Source organism: Anarrhichthys ocellatus, unplaced genomic scaffold (assembly GCF_004355925.1).
Source record: "Anarrhichthys ocellatus isolate YVR2014 unplaced genomic scaffold, GSC_Weel_1.0 scaffold41, whole genome shotgun sequence".
Classification (NCBI taxonomy): domain Eukaryota; kingdom Metazoa; phylum Chordata; class Actinopteri; order Perciformes; family Anarhichadidae; genus Anarrhichthys; species Anarrhichthys ocellatus.
The window spans coordinates 1,928,301-1,939,740 of NW_022280071.1; the positions used below are offsets into that span (position 1 = coordinate 1,928,301).

At 42.1% G+C, this 11,440-nt stretch overlaps 1 protein-coding gene across 14 annotated transcripts in view; it reads left to right on the forward strand.

The window, feature by feature from the left end:
• Window positions 1–11,440, forward strand: part of ppfibp2b (PPFIA binding protein 2b) — an 80,705-nt gene that overhangs the window by 36,977 nt on the left and 32,288 nt on the right. For all 14 annotated transcript variants that reach the window (XR_004213480.1, XR_004213481.1, XM_031868070.1 and 11 more), the window contains 2 exons: window positions 6,249–6,335; window positions 10,336–10,449. Coding sequence is in view for 12 of the 14 variants with exons in the window: in XM_031868070.1 (XP_031723930.1) it covers window positions 6,249–6,335; window positions 10,336–10,449 (201 nt within the window). In the remaining 2 variants the exon portion in view is untranslated. The remainder of the gene's footprint in view (window positions 1–6,248; window positions 6,336–10,335; window positions 10,450–11,440) is intronic.

Here is an 11,440-nt window from a genome sequence, read left to right on the forward strand (position 1 = left end):
GTGTGTGTGTGTGTGTGTGTGTGTGTGTGTGTGTGTGTGTGTGTGTGAATAAAGTCATGGCCTACTGTAGGCCTGTGGTTAATGGAGCTGTTTTTATAAAGTACCTTTCCAATCTTCAGACCACTCAAAGCGCTGTACACTACATGTACACTCACACACTGATGGCACAGTGCCAAGGACACTTGGACATGTAGTTTGGAGGAGCCAGGGATTGAACCACCAATCGTCTGATTAGTGGAGCCACAGCCCCTATGGGCCTGTTTGTTTGATCACGTGCTGTAGAAGTAACCAGTTCAACCAGTGTCGGTAGTAACCAGCTCTAGTTCTAGTACATAATGTTACTGTATATTTACAGTGAAGTGACGGTGATGGAGCTTGTTTGTGAATCATTGACAGTAGGCGCTGTCCTGCATGTTGTCATGCATTCCTAGACACTGGCATCATGTACAGTTTTGTGAAAAAGTGTTTGCCCCCTTCCTGATTTCTTATTTTTTTGCATGTTTGTCACACTTAAATGCTTCAGATCATCAAACAAATTTAAATATTAGACAAAGATAACACAAGTAAACACAAAATGCAGTTTTTAAATGAAGGTTTTTATTATTAAAGGTGAAAAAAAATCCAAACCTACATGGCCCTGTGTGAAAAAGTGATTGCCCCCCCCCCCTGTTAAAACATAAATTAACTGTGGTTTATCACATCTTTGGAAAGCTGAGTTCAATTTCTCTAGCCACACCCAGGCCTGATTACTGCCACACCTGTTCTCAATCAAGAAATCACTTAAATAGGGCCTGCCTGACAAAGTGAGGTAGACCAAAAGATCCTCAAAAGCTAGACATGCTGTGATCCAAAGAAGTTCAGGAACAAATGAGAAACAAAGTAATTGAGATCTATCAGTCTGGAAAAGGTTACAAAGTCATTTCTAAAGCTTTGGGACTCCAGCGAACCACAGTGAGAGCCATTATCCACAAATGGCGAAAACATGGAACAGTGGTGAACCTTCCCAGGAGTGGCCGGCCGACCAAAATTACCCCAAGAGCGCAGCGACGACTCATCCAAGAGGTCACAAAAGACCCCAGAACAACATCCAAAGAACTGCAGGCTTCACTTGCCTTAATTAAGGTCAGTGTTCATGACTCCACCATAAGAAAAAGACTGGGCAAAAATGGCCTGCATGGCAGAGTTCCAAGACGAAAACCACTGCTGAGCAAAAAGAACATAAAGGCTCGTCTCAGTTTTGCCAGAAAACATCTTGATGATCCCCAAGACTTTTGGGAAAATACTCTGTGGACTGACGAGACAAAAGTTGAACTTTTTGGAAGGTGTATGTCCCATTACATCTGGCGTAAAAGTAACACGGCATTTCAGAAAAGGAACATCATACCAACAGTAAAATATGGTGGTGGTAGTGTGATGGTCTGGGGCTGTTTTGCTGCTTCAGGACCTGGAAGACTTGCTGTGGTAAATGGAACCATGAATTCTGCTGTCTACCAAAAAATCCTGGAGGAGAATGTCCGGCCATCTGTTCGTGACCTCAAGCTGAAGCGCACTTGGGTTCTGCAGCAGGACAATGATCCAAAACACACCAGCAAGTCCACCTCTGAATGGCTTAAGAAAAACAAAATGAAGACTTTGGAGTGGCCTAGTCAAAGTCCCGACCTGAATCCGATTGAGATGCTGTGGCATGACCTTAAAAAGCGGTCCATGCTCGAAAACCCTCCAATGTGGCTGAATTACAACAATTCTGCAAAGATGAGTGGGCCAAAATTCCTCTACAGCGCTGTAAAAGACTCATTGCCAGTTATCGCAAACGCTTGATTGCAGTTGTTGCTGCTAAGGGTGGCCCAACCAGTTATTAGGTTTAGGGGGCAATCACTTTTTCACACAGGGCCATGTAGGTTTGGATTTTTTTTCACCTTTAATAATGAAAACCTTCATTTAAAAACTGCATTTTGTGTTTACTTGTGTTATCTTTGTCTAATATTTAAATTAGTTTGATGATCTGAAACATTTAAGTGTGACAAACATGCAAAAAAATAAGAAATCAGGAAGGGGGCAAACACTTTTTCACACCACTGTACTGCATGTCCCACCCACTCACTGTTAACACTCTGCACAGCTGGCTTCACAGTGGCTTCCTCCTAGGCCTGGCACTAGTACTACTTTATCCAAATAATTAAAACGTAAATAAAATAAAACAATAAATAACTGGGCTCAGTTAACAAAAAATGTACTTAAATAACATTGACATAAATATCACTTAAAGAACATTTGGCACAGGGATATAGACAGTCATTCATTACTTAACAGTTTCTCAATGGTGTTAACAAAACGTGCATCGTAACAACTATTAGCTATAAGTTTGATATAAGCAACAACATCAGCCCAGAATGCTCCCACACCGGAGCAGAGTCGAAAATGATTAGGTCATGTCCATATGTGTACAATATGTCCATATAGTAATTATTGTGACATTACAGTTGTATTCCGTCACCTACTGTCTCTCCTCTTACATACAACCCAGGAATCAAAATGCGCTCTGATCCTGGTTCTCTCTCTGTCTCTGGCGATGACAGACTGATAGTACTGGACTGGCCTGGTTTCCTCTACCAGCCCCTTTAAGTGCTGTGTCATCTCTGACATGTCCCTGCCACTCTGCAGTCTGTGGAGTATCTGTGATCACAGTACAGTTAAATACTTCCTGACCAACCAAAGCAGGTCATCCAGTACTCCGTAACAGCCCTGCACACCTAAACAGTTTAGTTTGCAGTCTGTTGATAGTGTCAGACAGATCGTGAACACTCAAAACTATTTCACCGTAAATTAACAGTAACTTACTGGCAGCAGGGACGCCAGTAATTTACTGTTTTTACAGGGCAGTTTCCATAATTTAATTTTACGGTATCTTACCGTATACTGGATTACGGTATGTGATAGTAGGATAACTGAGTTTTACCGTGATTTTACGGTATATGCCAGAATGTTACCATTTATTTACAAAGGGTAATACACATCAATACTAAAAGAATCACAATAGACATTCAATACATACTTGTTGCAGTTGAATATATGTTCTCACGACAAACAATAAAGGGACATTTGTATTACATCACAAAACTCACAATGTACTACATGTTTAGAAGAAAACTAATAAAATCATAAAATCTTTGATGACCATCTTAACTGAACTCATTAGCATAACCTCAGATATTGAATTAAAATAGCATCAACAGTGAAACACTGAATTAAAACACGTCGGAGATTTCTGGTCCGCTCTCCATTTTGATAGTCGTCCCGTTTGCGGTCCTACAGTCAGTTCAATAAGAGCACAAGTAAACACAAGTTAGGTTACTAACGTTACTTAACACTGTAGTTGGTGATTAACTTTATTTCTGTTAACTTAACTAGCTATGCTGTTAGCTAACTAACCTTTCTAAGGCTACTTGAGCTCGAGCTAGCTAACGTTACAGAGCTAGCTCAGCCAATATAAGCAACCTAATGTAACGAAACAGACCAAGTGAAACATTATCTGTGATGTTAACAGTTCAATAATTATGAAGACAAGAAAATACTGTAGACTTTGAAATTCGGATGATAAGCGTAACGTTACCTCGGCTCCTCGGTTGATCTCCACATGGCTGCTCAGAAGGATGAACTGAAGCTGTTGTGTCCAAAGTCACGTTCAGAAACAGTCGGTCACGTCTTGTCACTCAAAAATGACTTTTAGGCAATGAGCAGTTTGAATAATAAAAATATTCTATTGTCGTAACGGACACATTAACAGTACGATGTAGATGGATTGAGATTCACTGAACTTGTATAGAGAAGCATATTTCCACCACTTCACAGAAAATACTGTATTATGCTGCTAAATTACAGTAGTCTGCTGTTATTGTTAATTGACAGCATTAACTGTTAATTTACATGCGAGGGATGAACATTTAACTGTATGTTACCGTTATTATGAAATACTGTCAGATACCGTTGAAAATCCACCATAAATTTAGAGCAATTCGTTGCAGTGAAGGATCACAGTGTGTGTTTGTAGACACTCGGAGAGATCATCTGTGCTCTGCCTTTTCTTTTACTTGTAACATGTTACTTAAAATCATACCAGGATGCTAACTGTCGTACTCCTTATGTGCAAAGTAGGTTTTTACGAGTTGTACAGTTCTGTAGGCAGCATCAGATAAGATTTTCAGCCCCTAAGATGCAAATGTTTAACTTCTCCTCTTAAAACTGGGTCATCTTGATGATGGCAGGAAGGCCTCTTATATGCATGTTTAGGTTCTAGGGGTTCTGCATCCTCTACTGGACTGGCCAAGTATTTAACGCAGTGTGTTTTGGCCACAGTTTAGACAGCTGTGGGTGGAATGCAGAATGTAAGATATTAATGTATTCAGTACTATAAACATTACTATTAAAAAACAAGTAACTGCCATTTCACACCAGCTAGTACTAGTTACTAGTGTTTCCTAAAATCTGTGTCGCCCATAAATCCTTCCACCAGTGCTCTCAGCCACTTAGGGTCAACAAGAAACATTAGCAGTCGTGTTTATGATGAATATATATAATTCACTCTGCTTCCAGCTCTGTTTTGGTCTCCACCAACGCCAGAGTGAAACACGTGGCTATTTAGCTACTAAGTGCTCCACTGACCTCTCTGTGTGCTGTTTGGTGCTGGCCATAGTGTGCACTGGGTTTTATGCTGAAAACAGCTACTTGCTAAATGTCCGTTATGGTCTTGAGATGATTCATCAAAAGGCTGAGACTGATATTCTTCAGATACATTATAATTATCCTTTGCAACAGTTATTAATTGCTTTGTGTAAATACAGATTTTTTTGTTTGTTTGTTTCAAAAAAGCAATAAATCAAATCATTGCAGTGTAGCTGGTGTCAATGGTAATGCCTCACATTTGTGGTGGTAAAGATGAATTGATGTTAAACATCTATCATCTACTACGTGAAGATATGGAGGAGTAATATCTACCTGAGCAGAGGATGAAGTGTGTTTTGTAATTTACCATTCAGTGCATATTAGTACATGTGAATGCATGTTAGTGCATGTGAGCGCGCAGTTAAATACTGTTCGTTCTGTCAGCACTGTAGGTTGCACTGTTAGCACCGTTAGCTGCTAGCCGTCGACTCAGCCGTCACCATGTTGAGAGCCGTGTGGAGGCAATAGAAACGCTCCGAATTTAGAATTTAGCAGCTTTAATGTCAAAAGATATTTGTAATCCATCTGGATCTGTTGAGCTTCTCCTCTGCTCTGATGCTGAGAGAAGCAGAAACATTATCTGATCGGGTCCAGGCTTCATAGCTGGATAATAATGTTTTCCTCTCTGTCAGTTCACCAGCAGCAGCAGCAGCAGGCTGAAGAGTCGACCCTGGACATAATGTGACTCTTTAGACTCTACTGACTACCTTATTTACAATTGTAAATAAGGTAGTCAGTAGAGTGTTTATTTCCTGAGGTGTGGAACTCATCATTCTGTCATAACCTTTACAGTTCCGGCCTACAAGAACAGCAAAAGAGCTGAAAAAAAAAAAAGAAAAGCTCTCTTTTAGTGATGCATAAATACATAAAGCATTTCTATTTCTAGACGGAGCCTGACACTCCATTCGCTGAGATGGGAATGATATGGTCTGGTGAAACTCATAACACAAGCTTCAGAATAATGGGGCCTTTTATTACTGTGCTAATTCTGGACAAGACACATGATATTTGATAACTCTTCATCGTGTGCTTTGTGAACAATCTGTATTTCAGCAGCAACAGCAGCAGCCCTCCAGTCCTGTACAAGAAGCAGGCATCATGGCAGTCTATGCATACATACTAGTCTATGTATACAAGCTATGCACAGCATACATCCATAGTGCTCTCACTCAGTCATTTTATCTTCCATGTGTGATCCAGGAGCTGACAGACTCCTCAGTCATTTAGGGAACTGTGTGACAGCACAGCTCCCCATGAAAACTGTTCCCTTCCCTGTATAAATGTTCATCTTATAGTGTTTTACAAGCTGGAATCCACGTTTCATCTTTTTTTTGTATTTAGTTTGGTTTGCTTTATTTACAGTAATGATTACATTTCATTTGTTGTTGAATGTGTGGCTTTCATCTTGAGAAATCATGATCCATACTGTGAATAAACATACAAGGACTTGTTTCTCTGACAAAGGTTCAGGTGAACTCATCTCCATGTATGAAGAGCACGGCCTCATTGTTTCTCTGTGTCTCATCCAGGTGGACCTGTGTTCTCCAGTCAACAATGAAACCTACCAAGAACGACTGCTCCGCCTAGAAGGAGACAAGGAGTCTCTGGTGCTACAGGTCAGTACTGTACCTGTCTACCCCTGAGAGAGTCTGCACAACGAACACCTTTCACCAGTTTGTTAGGAGAACGTCCGGTCTTAAATGTGCACCATGAAAACACCGGTTAGATTCCAGCTGGTGCATGTCCTCCCCCCTCGTTTCCTGTCGGTCTGCCAGAACACATCTGTCTGCATCTGCATTGGAGTCAATGGGACTTCTGTGGTCCTCCCACAATCAAAGAGCATCATAATTGTAATTCTAGTTCAGTAGTTTTTATTGAGACGGGATTATTTGAAGTAAATGAGTCAAGAGGGATTGACTCAGAGGGAAACATCTTAGTTCCTAGTCTGTAATCCTGGAACACGACTAGATATTTCATAGCAAACATGTCCAGACACCTTCAGACCGTCTGAGCATGTGTTGACTGACGGCTTTTACAGTAACCATCGACATCAGTGCTCCGCGGTAAAGCAGAAGATGATATACGGTATGTCTGCTCTATATGATGTCAGCAGCTCTCATTGCTCTGAGATCACTTTAATAGCTGTGATTTTCACTGCTCCAGTCCTTCAGGTGTCATCCTGGGTGAAAACCATGGAGATGTGCAGTCTTTTAGTTGGTAGCTTCAAGTGTCAGAATTGTGTGCATAGGTTCTTTTTTTGTGTATAAAATGGAGAAAAACTGTAATATAGCCTTTTTTTCCAGAATGTCACCCAGTTTGTAATACTGCTGAATATATAAATACTGCAATACTTCCTTGGATGACTTTACAGACAGGTAATGAAATGACAGTCCTCAGGCTCTGCTCACCTGGCTGTATGTTTGTGTTCTACTCTGTCTCAGGTCATGTGACTGGATCTTTTTTAATGCACCACCCTCCTAGGTGGCTCTGGTTCATGAAGTCCTCACATTTCTCACTCACACACCTACTTGTTACACGTTGTGCGTCTTGGCCCAGCTGTGATTGGTTGACAATCGAGGTGACGGAAGTTCTCTTGATTTAACTGGCTGTCGACGGGTTCTTTGCTTTACTTTCCCTTCACCTGCCTCTCCTTCAGGACTGACTGTGTGACGTGTTGTCTGTGTGTTAGCATATACACACTCTGTGTTTGTGTGTGTGTGTGTGTGTGTGGCTCAGCAGCGGGGCACAGACGAGGTAAGAGTCTTTTTCTTCAACAGTAGGACTTTATACAGTCCTATCAAAGTTGTGCCTCATCTTCTAGTTGCTTTGTGGCACTACACCCTTAAACAATAGGATATAGCTGATAGATTATACAGTACTCCGTCAGGTAACAGTCAAATACATGTTGTAGGTGCTAAACACACACAGGATCTTAGATGTGACTCATTCACAAACTTATTCCTTCATTTACTCACTTGTTTGTGGACCACCTAGACCACTGTCTACACCAGGGGTCACCAACCTTTTTTAAACTGAGAGCTACTTCAAAGGTACCGAGTAGTATGAAGGGCTACTTATTTGATACAAACTTCCTGAATAACAAAGTTGCACAGATCACCTTAATAATAATAATATATGTGAAGAGACTGTTTGATCACATGTCAGTTAATTATTCCTCACAATAATTATTAATAATGATTTCCACAACAATGATGGTATAGCTACACATACATATTTAAACATGCAACTTTTATTTCTGTTAATCTGTTTCAACATTTGAAAGTCAGAGGTATCACATCTCTGATATTTTTGTATCATCACATGATCAAAGCCGGTTACTTTTGCACATAGTGCCTGCTGGTGAATGATGCAGTGGTAATGTAGACATTTTGCGAAGTCTGGGTCACCTTTGCATTGCGCAATGAAGCCTGCATGCCGGCCCGTCATCGCGGGAGCCCCGTCTGTTGTCACCGACACCAGCTTTTCCAATGCTACCTTTTTCTCCACGAAGAAACTAGTAACCAGTCTCGTCTATAGCCGAGCGGGGGATCCAACCCTCCGAGGCGTTCAAACCTCTAGTCTGGGCCTTTTCGATCGGATTGTGTTGCCTCGCCTCTACCCCCGATACCCTTGAGTTGTTGCCCCGCGGCCTGTTCCGAGGATTTACGGACCTGACGACGGGGTGCGCTCGCGGCTCGCGTCTGGCACCAACGGGATGCTCCCGCCATTCAGAACCTGAAAACCTAGTGCGGTGCGGAAGCCTCGTCCTGGCTGTCCGCCGTGCCGCGGGCACCGTGTTGGCTACCTCTGGTCTACATCTACACACCTCTGTAACTTTGCTGGAGGTTCTGTGTTGCCTGTGTGCTGTGAGAGCTGCAGGGGGAGCAGTCAGAGAAGCTGAAGTGACAGAGAATCAGCTCCTGTCAGTGTGTGTGTGTGTGTGGCAGGAGGTGAGTGTGTTGTCTTGGACATTAGTAAATGTAATAAAACAGTCCTGAGTAAATGTGTGTTGTTGTGGAGTAGAGGTTGGCCAGGATGAACATGTTGGTGTGTGAAGTGAAGGAAGAGACCAGGCAGTGGTGGGCCTTCTCTGCTGGCCTAAACACAATCACAAAGTTATAGCTATTTTATCATTTAATAATTTTTCACAAATACACTACATGTATTATAATTATTTTCCCATTATCTTATGTTCTCATTGCACAGCTACTGTCTTCCTCTGTTGCTCTGCTTCCAGTGCAGCTTGTTTTAAGTAGAGCTTTTATCCAATCAGATTTCACCTCTATGTCTCTATAGAAGAGAGGCTCGATGTCCTCTAGGTAGACTTTGCAGTTTAAGTGAATGGGGACAATATTGTTGATTGTCATAGTGTTCAACCAATCAGATCTTTAGTTTGACATGTTGGGCGTATTCTTTGACGTGCCAGTGGTACCCAGGTAGCCTGCTAAGTACGTCAGCATTAACGTGTGCCGTGATTGGTCAGTGGGCCAGCGTGACTTTTGTCAAACAGGAAGCCAGCTAGCAGGTCTTAGTGTTTAGTAAGAGTTCAGGTTGAAACATATGTAAGAGAAGTTATGACATTTTTAGCATTTTGCTTGGTGTAGATTCTTTTTATTTTTTTACCTCGCTTTGTTTTTTTAACACTCAATGTCTGAAGGAGGAGAAATGGATTTAGGAGTTACTGACTCTGTTAACAAAGAAAGGAGGATGGACTTTGTCTTTAAGTGAACAGCAGCTTTGGTAAATCAACTGCTTTTGTTTTTACATCTGCAGTAGCGTTACTGTGTTCATTTGTCTATCGTGTCGTTTTATTGAATAATATGAATGGCTCGTGCTCTAGCGTAGCAGGGTTGATTTGTCATGCTTGACATTTTATGTTGTCATATAAATATATGTGACTCTTTCTTGTCATTGTGTTAATTACATTGATTCTGACTTGTCCGTTAATGACTAAGCATCCCGTCATCGAGGGTTATTTTGGACATTTGATTCTCTGTTTGAATCAGTAGGGAACAGCTAACTGCTGTTGTTTCCCTGCTAAGCTAGTTTAGCTTAGCCTCCCTGAACACGTGCGGGGCCTCAGCTGTTTTTTGTTATTGTTCTGGGTTCAGAGGCCACAGCCCGTTGTCTGTTACGTGAGCGCAGTCCACCGAAAACATTATAATTCCCACACTTTAAGCTTCTGCATTTTCCAAATGCACTAGTATTATTCAAACGTATTGTTCGGTTCGTAAGCCTCGTGCCGAACGGTTTAATACGAATACGTGTATTGTTACACCCCTAGAAACAAATAACCGTAGCTGAGTTGGACAGCACAGCAAGCCCAGGTATGAAATGCACGGCCCGCCACTGAGACCAGTTGATGTTGGTATGAAGATCCGTTTAGATTTGTGTTCATGAAACTTAAGTAGGTGGTGTTTTCATTGCCACGACATAAACGTGTGTCTCGTTAGTTTTCCGTGCGAATATGTGTATATGCTCCAATATTTCCGCAATATTTCTATATAACAGTTCTATAATAGTTTCTGCAACAGCATCTTTTTCTGCACCTGGTCAATTCAGCTCTGTCTCAGTATGTTTTTCTCATAGAGAATGCTGTGTCACCTCTCACTGTAGGTGAGCGTCCTGACCGACCAGGTGGAGGCCCAGGGAGAGAAGATCAGAGACCTAGAGAGCTGTCTGGAGGAGCACCGGAAGAAACTGGCCTCTACAGAGGAGATGCTGCAACAGGTGAGGCAGTCACACATATCATATCTGAAGATGTTTAACATGTGAAAGATCATATATGTGTCACAGAAGATGTTGGATATGTTACTTCACAGCCTCCAGGTGGCTTATTAGTACAGTTAGCATATTACAGTTCTTTTTCGGTTACATTTCCAATAAAGTTCTAGCATGCAGCTGCAGCTGCTGGAAGATGCAGATAATGTGGCCTGTGTGTTCTGCAGTGACAGAACAGTCTCGAGGTTTAGCTACAACATGTAGAACACCACTCACTGCACCAAGCTCACCACACTTCACAATACACATTCTAACAGCAGTCATGAGGGAAGAGGGACCATGGGCAGCTGTGGCTCAGAGGTAGAGCTCCAGTCCGCATGTCCTCACTGAACCCCGCAGGCTAAGCCGTGTGTGTGTGTGTGTGTGTGTGTGCGCGTGTGCGTGTGCGTGTGCGTGTGCGTGCGTGCGTGCGTGCGTGCGTGCGTGCGTGCGTGCGTGCGCCATGGAACTGCTCAAACTGAAAGACAGATGAACAAGACACACAGCCAGTCGTGTCGTTGATCGTTCAGCTGGTTGATGAAGAGTTGGGATCTTCTGGGTCAATTCTAAAATGATGAATGGTAACCAATCCAATCCTGTGTAGAGGAGGGAAGTGTGTGTGTGGGCCAACTAAACTAAATTACTTTGCACATATAACTATGGCCATAGGAGTGGCACAGCTTGACTTTATACTGTGGACCTCCTCTGACTCATCACCTGACAGTTATGTGGTGGGTTCAACACTAACAAGAACAAAGCTGCTCATTCCACTGGCTCTGTAACGGTGACCACAATAGCCCAAGTTTACTCTCAAAACAAAGCCAGTCTGAAGGTGACTTCTTTGGTAAAGAAATGTGGACAGCTCTGCTGCTCAGACTTATACACTCATACTGTACATACTATACATCTTACTGGACATACATACTCATACTACACATACTACATACTATACATCTTACTG